Source organism: Myripristis murdjan, chromosome 21 (genome assembly GCF_902150065.1).
Source record: "Myripristis murdjan chromosome 21, fMyrMur1.1, whole genome shotgun sequence".
NCBI classification, from domain to species: Eukaryota; Metazoa; Chordata; class Actinopteri; order Holocentriformes; family Holocentridae; genus Myripristis; species Myripristis murdjan.
The window spans coordinates 23,143,649-23,156,414 of NC_044000.1; the positions used below are offsets into that span (position 1 = coordinate 23,143,649).

Consider the following 12,766-nt stretch of genomic DNA (forward strand, 5'->3'; position numbering starts at 1 on the left):
GAGGAAACCAGGGGGAAGTTGAGTGAGTGAACAGCCTCTCAGCCTCTCATTCTTAGAAGTCCTACAGTTTCCCAGAAAAAAAAGGGCATCTGGCGCCCTGCGAAACAATGTGAAAGTCAACACAATTACACAAGGAACTCACAACACATTATACACAAGCAAAACAACATCACTCGATATCACAACACACTCCCCCCGCTGTTCTGTGAGTAACAGCAGTGTGCTACATTTATATTGTGGGAACCCAGTATGGAGGTTTTCACACTTTTTCATGTTGGAAAGCGAAGGTGACCTCCAGTGGCAGACCCCCATTTAAGGGATTTTACCACCGGGAGCCTGATAAGAAAAGATGTTTTCGTTTGTTAAATTGTTTACATGTCATGCAGGAACAATGACAAACACAATCGACAGTGTTAACATGAACATGATCACTGGTATCTTTTTGTAAAAATTTCTAATGAATTAATTTATGGAGAAATTGTTATGTTGCTGAGGACCCCTGGAAGAACCTCAAGGACCCCCGGAGGTCCCCGGATTCCACTTTGAGAACCACTGATTTAACTGATCAAATCCAAATCAACAATGAACTCCACATCTGTATCTAAACTTACAAGACCAAAATGATAGAAAAATTATAGTAAAGGAATGACCAGTTGAGATGATTTATTTATTATTATCATATTTTTACATTAAATACATATTCATACAGTTTTATTAAATCAAAATCTAAATGTAAAACAATATACAATCAAACACAGCAGCAATGATTAAAAAAAGAGTCTATAACGGAAAGACCTGATGTTAATACGCCTCCATGCACAATCACGTACCTTTAATACAGAGACGTAAAGCTTCTATACAGCTTTTACAAACAAATACGATGAAGGCAACGCTTCTGCACAGACGCTAGTCCTGTTATCGCTACGAAGACACTTTAGTGGAGTAAAAACACGGTGAGCTCCTCCACACCATCATCACAAGCAGAGACAGAGACAGAGGGGGGGGCAGCGGGAGAGTAAAGTAGGTTAGAGTGAAAACAGAGACAGATCAGTCGATTGATTTTATCAGTCCAGTTGAGCGAGGGGTGAGAGCTGAACGTGACCAGCCAGGGGTCAAAACGATGCATGTGGACACAGAGAGGTGCAGGCATGGGATAGAAAGGGAATATGCATATCATATCACATCATATAATATCATATACTAGGGCTATGTACCATTCAGATGTGTACAGCTTGTGTGTGCACTTAATCGCTTGGGCACAGGCAGGGAAACACACACTGACATGCTACGTCACACATCACTCTGTCAAATTTGCCTTGCAATAGCAGCTGCCCGCTGTCATAGAGGTGTTGTGTGTGTGTGTGTTTGTGTGTGTGTGTTTTGTGAAAGAGAGAGAGAGAGGGGTGGGAGGTCTGGCTCTGAAAGGTGATCTCAGATTCCTTGCAGGACTGAGAAGAGTACAGGGCGTCACGAAGCCCACTCGCCAGGAAGGAAAGGGTTGTGCATGTTGACATAGATGGGGTAGAGGAGAACACACGCACACACACACACACACACACACACACACACACACACACAGCGGGGGGTTGTGCAACAGCGGCTGCCTTTAAAGAGCGTGTGCAGTCAGGTGGGAAATTCCCTGATCGCAGTCCCAGCATTCCACAGGAGCCAAGTTAGCGCCGCTCGCCACGTCCAAGTGTTTGTCAGGTGGCGCATTAGTATTGCCCGTCCTGTGTGTGTGTGTGTGTATGTGTGCTTTTTATGTGTGTGACAGAGGATAAATGAGGCAGGAAGCCCAAAAAAAGAGAGGCCATCTCAAGTTCATGACTCTCCGCCCTGCAAGCGCAGCGGCTCAGACCCCGAAACAGGACAAACATGAATGTGTGTGTGCGTCACGGCACGCTGGCAGCCAAAAACATAATTTTAACAACAACAGGGCGGGCTGTGTGTGTGTGTGTGTGTGATCTCCGCACGGGGTCTGAGACAGACTCCTGGCTTTTCCGGTGTCACTGTAGTTACCACTGCAGTACGTGTCATTTCACAGTGGAGCCCAGTTATGCTGCAAAAAAAGATCACAGGCTCTTTCCAGAACGCCCTCCACAATGCTAATTCCCCCTCGGGACACTACAAAGCGGCTAAACATTATCTGGCTCGGTCACACCACCAACACACACACAACACTTTGCAAACAGGGCAAAGTCCTCCGCAAAATAATAAACACACCTGTCTAAAGTGGCATTCTGCACTCCCTTCACCTCTAGTCCTGATACAGCTCAAATATGATGTGATATGATATGGAAAGTGGGTTAGGGACACATCAGAAGTCCATGTGCCAAAGCCTGATAAGCTGTGCAGTCGGCTGGACAACTTTTGAGGTTTTGAGTCTGAGATAAGAAGTTAGTGTGTGTGTGCTTGCACTGCAAAAACACAAAATCTTACCAAGAATATTTGTCTTATTTCAAGTCAAAAATGTCTTATTTCAAGTCAAAATATCTCATTACACTTAAAATAAGACATGATCACCTCAGAAGTAAATTGTTTTTTGCTTGTTTCATTGGCAAAATTTGCCACTGGAAAAAGTGAAAATTCACTTGAAATAAGTGAAAATTAGCTAGAAACAAGAAACAAATTTTGCCAATGAAACAAGCAAATTTTCACTTGTTTCAAGCAAATTTTCACTTGAAACGAGAGACAACTGTCTAAAAACAAGTTACTTCTGAGGTGATCATGTCTTATTTTAAGTGTAATGAGATATTGTGACTAGGAATAAGACATTTTTGACTTGAAATAAGACAAATAATCTTGGTACGATTTTGCGTTTTTGCAGTGTGTGTGTGTGTGTGTGTGTGTGTGTGTGTGTCAGCTTCAGGCACTGGACAGCATGGTGGATGTAAAGATCTGCTGCAGTATTTGGGGGATCTGTTTGGTGTCCATGGCAACGAAGGATCTTCCGGCTGGTAGTGTCTTTTGGAGCCTGAAAACAAAAAGAAATCAGACAGAATTTAGCGACTGAACTTTAGCGGCTGAGTCATTTCCCATGAGAAAGACAGACGAGCGCTTGTGCAACGAGGTCTGAGACGTTTCCACAGTACGAGTGCAGCGCGTCTGAATGTGTTTACGGGGAAAAGGACAATGGCTGGTATTCACACGGCGCAGCTTAAGACATAAAACAAGAGTCAGAGTCACTGAAGTCCTTTCCATGAATTCACTGCCTCTATTCTCTTGTTTTCCCTCTTTCTCTCTTCCGTCGCCCTCTCCTGCGCTTCCATGTAATTGAGTTGCCTGTGCTCTGGACGAGGACACATGAAGGATTGTTTCGGAGGAGGATAAGTTGGCATATTCACCAGGAGAGAATGTGATAAAGGCTGGTGGAAACAGTTTATTCAAAGAAATGTTCACGTTAGTGCGGCTGTCACATGCTTCTGTTCCGTTTAATGACAAATCTACTCATCTTCTGAACTGTCGGTCGCTTTGGTTACGTAATAGCCTCCAGTTGTGCGCTCTCCAAAATGACTTGCATAATTTAGACGATGTGAATGTGCACGACTCACACGTTCTTTTGCTGGATTTTCAGAAAAAAATAGACCCAAAATATGTGGGAAAACTTGGACGGAAACAGCTCAGAGATCTCTGCTCCACTTTTTTTCTCCCTCTCGTTTCCCTGTCTCCTTTTACTGAGCTGAACCCGCTTTGCGTTCAGAGTTAATTTCTACCTAGTCCTGGCCTCTCTAGTTAAAGAGTCATTCCCTTAAGGTGCTTTTAAGGGCCCAAAGTCTCCTCCTTTGCTCACACTCGTTCCTTCTCGCCGCTCCTTCCTTCGCCGAGTCACGAACAGCGAGCCAAACAGGTCGTTGTCATTCTGGACATCCCGCCGCTCAGATGACTATATTCTAACCATAAAGCCGGTGGCTCTTCACAGGGTCACGCGAAGCCTGCAAGCCACAACAGCATTCTGGCCCCGAGCCAGGAACCGTGGACCTATAGCGAGCCAGGAACCCAGGAGCCTGGAGCGGGACGGCAATAGAAAGGAGGAGTGGATTTAAGAGGGCACTTATCCCTCTTTGTCCCGGCCGCAAAGCTTAGGATTTACACTGGGATTTGACTACAAAGGTTAGCAGGACCAGCAGCATGCAGCAATATAAGAATGCTTCAGCTGCTCCGAACCGGACGGTCACAGTTCAGCTGAACTTTGATGTGCGGCGCTTCTTTGTTGTTTGCAAATGACAGGCTACAATCTAGATGAAGTTTAAATAGAATAAACACGGTAGGATCCTGGGGCCTCATTTATCAACCGTGCATACGCACAGATGTGTGCGTAATGGGTGCGTAAGAACATTCCCACGCAAAGAATGGGATTTATCAACTTGTACTTTTGCGTAGGAACATGTGTAAATTTAAGTACAACTCTTACCATGCGTACACACAAAACCTAGTGGTAGAACGGTGAAACCACAAATAGAACGCACGAAGAGAGTCACAGTGTTCAGCAACTTCACACGTTCCCTGTTTCCTCTAATTCATAAAAAAAATCTAATTTAGTATTTTAGCAGACAATTTCAATAATTGATGTAACAAGTTATAAAAGACAGCTGTGACAGGACAACCTGAAAAGAAAACTTGAAATGCAAGTGCCATGGCTTATCTTGCACTATTGGAGGATTTGGAGAACCGTTTTCAAAGAGCGTGCTGACAGTGAGAGCACAGAGTGACATCTCAGCAGGTACCGCTTCCCCAAAAACATACTGATGGATTTATGCCGTGATTTAAAACCAATTTTGAAGTGAGAGACAAAACGCACCAAAGCCATCCCAGTGCGCATCCAGCTCCTGTCCACCCTGGGACTTTTGGCCACCGGAACATTTCAGCTAGAGTTTGGAGACATATGCGGCATTTCGCAGCCAACACTAAACAGAATCATGCCGGCAGTGTTGGATGCAATAATTTCTCTGGCCCCAACTTATATTCAGTTCTCATACAGACATCACCAACAAGCCGAAATTCAACGAGGATTTCACGCCGTCGCCGGATTCTCAAACATAATTGGAGCCATAGATTGCACCCACATCGCAATAAAAACACCACCACACAATCCAATTTCATTCAACCAATGCACAAATAATCTGCGATGCAAATATGTCTCTGTTAAACGTTGTTGCCCGGTATCTTGGAGGAACGCACGACTCATTCATTCTGCAGAACAGCTCTGTGGGTGTGCGCCTCCAAGCAGGAGCTCTTGAGGATGGCTGGCTTATTAGTGAGTGTTACAACGTTTTGAAATTATTTTCTGGGCTTCGTATGGTTTATTATAACGGCTCTATGGGTAATCGGGGATAACCACTGAAGCCGTGGTTAATGACCCCCGGAGCCAACCCGAGGACCCCGCAGGAGCAGCGCTACAACCGGGCTCATGCTCGTTTAAGAACCATCATTGAGCGCGCAATAGGCCTGCTAAAAAGCCGAGGAAAAAATCCATTCATGCGCTCTTAAAGGGATTGCTGCTACCATATATGGTCAATTAGAGGCGTTTCTGAATGCAAATAAGCCTAACCATGCACGAGCATGGCAGTTTCGCACAGGTGGGATTTATCATCACAGATTGCTTACTGGTGTGCGTACGACCGGTGTCCGCACATTTGATAAATACGGATTTTTTTGTACTTACACACATTCTAAGTTTCATTCCTACGAAAGAATTTAGAACCTTTTCTACGCACAGGTTGATAAATGAGGCCCCTGGATCCTATGGCTGGATGAGTGCTTTATTACACAGGTTGTTGATGTTTTTTTCCCAAAACCAGTTGCTTTACTATACCCAACTCTACTTTTCTCTGTTCCCCTCCCCCTTTCCTCTTCCTCTATCCCTAATCTTTATTCATTTTTCCCTGGCATCTTTATCCTCCTTTTCTCCCTAAATCTCAACATCACATTCTCTTCTCCCCTTCCCCCATTTCTCCAACGTTCTTTTTCATCTCTTAACACCCCTCCCTCCATCCTTTTCCTCTTCCTTCCTTCCTTCCACCCTCCAAATCACCCCCTCCCACACAAGCCAACCGCACCTCTTCCGCTTCCCCCCGCGCTCACCTCTCAGCCTGATCGCCGAGGGAGCCGATGAAGATGGCGAAGGCGTGGACCTGCGGGTCGGAGGTCAGGACGCGGGCGAAGCGCTCGGGCCGGATGCCGTAGCGCTCCAGGTTGGCGTCGCTCAGCACCACCACGAAGTGCTCGTCGGCCTCCTCTCGCGCCAGCTCCCTGATGCTGGCCTCGGTGCCCTCCAGGGTGTAGTCGCCGCTCATGCAGAACTGGGCGTGGGCATGCATATTCTACCCAGAGAGAGAGAGGGAGGACGAGAGGAACGAATAGAGCCCAGGAAAGGAGGGATGAGAATGAGGATAGAGGATGGAATTAAAGGAAGCTAAAAAGAGGCGGATATTTGATCCTACTATTTATCGTAACATGACAGGATCTGACGTGGCTGTCGATATATTATTCTGCCAGTACAGATAAGATGTAATTGTTCAGGAGAACACTGATATAGAAGCCTATTTCAGAAATTAGTGGGAAATAGGTGTGTGAAAGCAGGATTACCAAGAAACTCCTCCCATCCAGGATATGTGGTTGAATTACACACTCAGCAGGAACAGAACTAAACAAGAGGTTTTGGCATTCTAGCAAAGATCTCTTTGTAATATTATTTTGCCAGAACTGATGATGTAACTGCAATTTCCAGCAAACACCTGTGCAGAAACCCATCTTGGAAGGAGGAAAAGGGGGGCGGCGGGAGTCGTGTTTGTCCATGTTTCATCATGAAAAAAAAATATGCAGATGAATTTCCAGAGAACTGAACTGCACTCACCTACATCACCTGATCCCTACACTGAGGCTTACTCCTCATTCACATGATCCAGTACTGATACCTGACTTGATTAATCGGTGTGATGCAATATGACACAAAGCAACACACAATCTAATGCAGTGCAGCTCAACATGACATGTAAAATGATGTTATACAACAGTGATTGTCAACTGGCGGCCTGTGGGCCACATCTGTCACGCCAAAGCTTCCCATAAAGCCTGCAGAAGATGCATGAATTCAGAAAATGAGGAGGAAAAAATGTGTTCTGGTATTTAGGATATCTAGGATTTTTTTTCCTCTATATATTGAAGCAACACAAAAAACAAATTACAGTGGTCCCTCGTTAATCGCGGGAGTTATGTTTTAAAAATAACCCGCAATAGGCGAAATCCGCGAAGTAGTCAGCTTTATTTTTTACAATTATTCTAGATGTTTTAAGGCTGTAAAACCCCTCACTACACTCTTTATACACTTTTCTCAGACAGACATTAACATTTTCTCACTTTTCTCTCTTGTTTAAACACTCTCAAAGTTCAAACCTTCGTAGAAAAATAAGTCCAGTAAAAAAAAGCATGCAAAATTGCACTAAAAAAAATCCGCGAAACTGCGAGGCCACGAAAGGTGAACCGCGTTATAGCGAGGGACAACTGTAGATGGAAATTGATGGAATGGAATCATTATTTCTGTAAGAAAGTGAAAATATTAAATAATAATAGGCTAATTAGACCTAAATAAATGGCTCCACAGTATGGTGCAATAAAAAAGGAGTGATGGACTGAGGAGTACTTCACACCTTGAGGACTTTGAGTCTCTGTTTGTTGTCCTTGGGGACCTTGTCCGCTCGGACCAGCTCGATGTCGAAGCCGTCGCCTGAGTGGCCCACTATGTCATACTGCGGAGAGGAGGAAGAGGAGGGCACAGTATAGACAACAGATCAACAGATTGTATTAGAGAAAAAGAAAAAGATAGAGGTGAAGAGAACAAGAAATAGGTGAGAGACGGAGGGTATGAACTGCAATGTGGAAAATAACGGCCAAACCACTAAAAGCCTCCTCATTTTGCATCAGTCTCCTCCATATCGTAGGGTTTCAAAGTTTTTCATGCTCTGGATTCCCCAAAGCTGTCTTACATTAAAGTGCAATTTTGTGCTAAACATTTAGTCATTTGGATAGCATACTTCAGTACTGACTTTGAATAGATTCAGAGCAGTGAAATATAAAAACAGAAACATGTCAAAATAATCACCCATGCATTTTTTGTATCAAAACAATTTCTGGGGAATTAAATTAGACTGAAACTCAACTGTTCCTCATTTGCGGTGGACCTCCTGAAAAACCCTGAATGACCCCCGGGCGTCTCGGACCCCACTTTGAAAAACCGCCGTCCCAGAATAGCAAATGGCCGACTTGGAACGAAATGTAAAGACGGGGGGACGCGACGGTGCGGTAACATGGCAACACCGGAGCCCACTGTAGTATGTTAACCCTGTCACATGTACGCATGCTTCCCATACGGCGTCTATCTGAGGCGGCTTACATAAGGAGAGCGGGTCAGGCCGGCGGCTCCGTTGTCTCTCCGCTCAGCTATTTCAGGACAGATATTACACGGGTTATTTCTAATGAGGGCAGCTATGACTGCGGTGGTCCGAGGTTGGCGTCTGGGTGTCTCACCGTTGCTTATGTGAGCGTGTGCCTCATCGCTCCTGGTAACTGGCAACATGTTGGCACGGAGAGGTTCGATGTCGGTAATAAACAGGACATGAAACTATAAAGGCGACGCAGGGTTAGGACTGATGTCGCCTCGTCTCAATTTACATATTTAAATAGAAAGACCGGAGAGGAGATTTCACCGTGTCTCCCTGTGTCTGACCTATGGACATTCTGCAGTGTGTGTGTGTGTGTGTGATCTATGTGTGTGAGCAGTGCAAGCACATACAAGTGAATGTCTGAAGGTCTTGCATGTATCTATGTAATCAGATGCACTTTTACATAATGTGTTATACAAGGAAAGCGCTTACACTGACACGTCGTGTGTGTGTGTGTGTGTGTGTGTGTGTGTGGCGCTGATATGTGATCAGTAGTAGGTCAGGTTGGGTGTCACTCAGGGGCCAGGAAGTCTGTCTCCCTATAAACTTTCTTGCATACACTCATGTCTCTCTCTCTCTGCCCTTCTGTCTGTATCCCTTTCGCTCTCTTTTCTTTCATCTCTGCGACCGTCCGACCATCGCCGGCTAAGATCGACTCCTTTTTAGTCCCTCGTTCTTGTCCTGATTAGAGACGGTGCTTTGATTAAGTTGTCAATTCTCTTCCACTCAGTCTTTTTGAACTGTCATGGAAGTCTTGAGAAAAAGAGAAGAAAAAATCCTTGATCTCAGCAGGTTTGTGTGGCCAAAAAAGTGCGAAAAACATTTTTCTCTTTCCCTTTTATTCCTCCACTACACTCCTCTTTTTTACTCTTGAGAGCCGCTGCAGCAGAAACAATTAAAGAGGAGCAGGCAGGTAGCGTGAAGATCATAAGGTCCTGCAGCACTGAACGCTTCATTAACACTAATAACAGTCCGGACAAAGCCAAGTTTAAAGGCGGCTGTCAGTGGGCCTGTCAGCAGCTACAGCCTGACAGCTCCTTCACTCGGCAGCCCGAGCAGCTCGGGGGCCTGGGAATAGAAACAACAGGTCATCTGCTCAGTTAGCCCTGTGACCTTAATAAGTTTTTAACCACAATCCCACCAGAGTGGAGGCTGATAGTTTATTGACCGGGGAATTATCCAAATAAAGCCCTGGCATGTGCTTTGGAGCTGTGCAGAGGATTTAATATGCAAATCAACAAATAACGAACTCAAATCATTTGTTTTTTCTTCTCTTTTTTTTTTTTTTGCTACTGAACCATGGCACTGTGGGCGATAACCTGGGTGCAAGTGTTTCTCTCTAAGGCGATGCAGAAAAGAACAGAATAGAATAGAAACCTATTGTACACACAGGGAAATATGATTTTATCTTCATTTTGGTGGAAACAAAAAAATTGATCTTATTCCCAGAAAATATCAAACATCAAAAAACACAGGGAGAACAGATGCTTGAGCACATATTCCACGTGCAATAACGAAATTTTTAGTGCACACTTGATTGATATTCAGCTCAGAAAGGCATACTGTACTTGTAATTGTACTTTTTTTTAAGTTTGCTCTTATCATTGATTTTATTGATTATTATTATTTTTTATTTATTTTATAGTATTTATCTATTTTTATTTTTTTTAAATTATTTTTTATTTTATTCTATTTTTTTTTATTCTGTGTGTTTTTTTCTGATTATTTTATTTTGATTTTTTTGTATGGACCTTGAGTCTGGAATAAAGCATATCTATCTATCTATCTATTATCAATTATTATTATTGTTCCTTGTGCCTTTTCCTTGTATTTATTTTATTGTAAAGTTTTTTCTTTTCTTTTTTTTTATTCCCTTTGCCTTTTTACATTTTGTTTTATTGAAAAACTTAAAAATCCAATAAAGTTTAAGTGACAAAAAAGCAAGGCATACTGTATAAGATAAGAGCCCCCCTGAAACATGTAACATGGCAGGTTCCCTTGAGGTTACCTGTTTCAGATTAACCCGATCACCTGGTCATGGTAACACCTCTGTTTGTGATTCCCTCCAGCACCGGTGGGCTTCTCTCACCTTGAACTTGTGCTCGTAGCTCTCCAGAGCCTCCATCACCATGCACACGGCCTCCATGGAGCGCTCCAGCCTGCCGTCCACGCCGTTAAACCTGTACATGCTGCCTGACACGTCGGCGAGCACCCGCAGACGCTTGGGCTTCTGCTGAGGACTGCCCAGCTGGGAAGACACGGGACAGGCGAATTGGCGACGGGAAAACTGGCAAATGCGAACGCTGTAAAGCATTCATTTTTAAATGGCGGATGGACAAAGTTTTGCATGTTGTTAAATGTAGTGCAGGTTAAATCCCTGAAGTTCTAGGATTTTCAAAGAGGATGTAATTATTTTGTCATAGGCCTTCAGGCTGGACCAAAAATATTCAGCGCCTGGAGCTAAATAAGGTAGAAACAACATGCCGTGTGTATTATGGCTAGCGCATGATTATGTATATGATTAGTGTGGGAACTATCTCTATACTTTGTGTGTGTGTGTGTGTGTGTGTGTGTGTTTATGTGTGTGGGCTTACATGACAACGGTGGCATGACTAAAAGCTGTGTGTGAGGCAGACCAGAGATGGAGAGTGTAATAATAATCACACACACCGCCGGAATGTAGCTTTTGACATGGAGGGTCAACATTATGTGTGAGAGTCTTGGGAGTGTATGTGTGTGTCTGAGTGTGTGTGGCTTTCCAAAAGAAAAAAAAAAAAAAAAAAAAAAAAATTCAAGGGAAGGCTGGAGTATCCTTGGTGAGACACACACACACACACACCTCTGGGTCTAGCTCTCCCCTGCGTTTATATATGGCCTTCTCTCCGGTCAGTCCATCAATGATTTTAGCATCATCCAGTTCTCCGATAGCCTGGTTCTTCAACCACTGTCGCTCCTTTCCTTTGGCCTGAAATACACACACACACACACACACACACACACACACACACACACACACACACACACACACACACACACGTAATTAGTTCCATCAATAGTTTTCACTTTCACCGACATAAACAGTGTCCGCAACAGATTTTCACGCACAAACTCCAACCTACTACACCAAGACTTTGTCTGAAACCTGTCTGAGGGGCTTTGGGTTTCAACAAACTGGTACAAGGTGTCATAATACACACACACACACACACACACACACACATGTACAGCACAGGCGGTAAGTCACACACATCTACCCACAACGTGTGAACACACAAACACCCACAGAGGCAGGACACTGAAGCAGCTCGGTAACTCTGACCCCTTTCTGTCAGTCCTGCTCCTGAATGGCCCAAGGGAGAAAAAAAAAAAAACGAGGGAAGGAGGAAAGAGGAAGAGCAGCTTTACTTTCTCCTGCTGAATTCACCTTGCTCCCTGAGGAAGGAGAACTCTCTGAAGAAAAGGGGGAAGAACAAAAGGAGGAACACAATCTGTGCCGCTCCGCCCCAAAGAGTACCGGGTCACACGCTGAATCCTCGCTACAGTCAAGTGACAGTGTTTGGCTTTGAGAGCGCGAGCTTCCTTACGCAACACGTGACGCGGGTACACACCAGAGAACACACACACACACACATCACACGTCCTGTCACACACTGTCCATGTGTCTTAAGATCTCACCGTGATAAGCACTGAAATCTGCAACAACAGTCCTCCGTGACATGTCCGCAGATGGAACGGTATAAAATGTCACACACATTTTTTGATAAGCAAACAGTTCAATTTACTTTACTTTTAAGAACTTTTATTTTGAAAGAGGGAATATATAAGATTGCACAGTGCATTTTTTCTTGGGTGCTAATTTTCTTTTGAATCATGCCGCTCTATTAATAACTGTACAGTTGTCCCTCGCTATAACGCAGTTCACCTTTCGTGGCCTCGCAGTTTCGCAATTTTGCATGTTTTTTTTTTTTTTTTTAATTTATTTTTTTTTTACAGCGCATTGTGTTCTGCGTCCTGATTGGCTAAGGGACTGTAGACCATTGTCAATCAATCTCCTCCGTGCCGTGTCTCCTGTACAGTGCAGAATGCGTCCATTCTATAATACTGGACTTATTTTTCTACAAAGGTTTGAACTTTGAGAGTTTAAACAAGAGAGAAAAGTGAGAAAATGTTAACGCCTGTCTGAGAAAAGTGTATAAAGTGTATAGTGAGGGGTTTTACAGCCTTAAAACATCTATAATAATTGTAAAAAATAAAGCTGACTACTTTGCGGATTTCGCCTATTGCGGGTTATTTTTAGAACGTAACTCCCGCGATAAACGAGGGACCAC

General features: G+C 44.0%; 1 protein-coding gene across 1 annotated transcript in view; it reads right to left on the bottom strand.

The window, feature by feature from the left end:
* Positions 1-2,768: 2,768 nt before the first annotated feature.
* The window catches only part of vwa8 (von Willebrand factor A domain containing 8), a 78,007-nt gene continuing 68,009 nt past the window's right edge, over positions 2,769-12,766 (bottom strand). The window contains exons 41-45 of the mRNA XM_030080482.1: positions 11,278-11,403; positions 10,528-10,686; positions 7,647-7,745; positions 6,082-6,320; positions 2,769-2,974 (exon numbers count right to left, since the gene is read on the bottom strand). Of these exons, the coding sequence (XP_029936342.1) occupies positions 2,866-2,974; positions 6,082-6,320; positions 7,647-7,745; positions 10,528-10,686; positions 11,278-11,403 (732 nt within the window). The 3' untranslated portion in view covers positions 2,769-2,865. The remainder of the gene's footprint in view (positions 2,975-6,081; positions 6,321-7,646; positions 7,746-10,527; positions 10,687-11,277; positions 11,404-12,766) is intronic.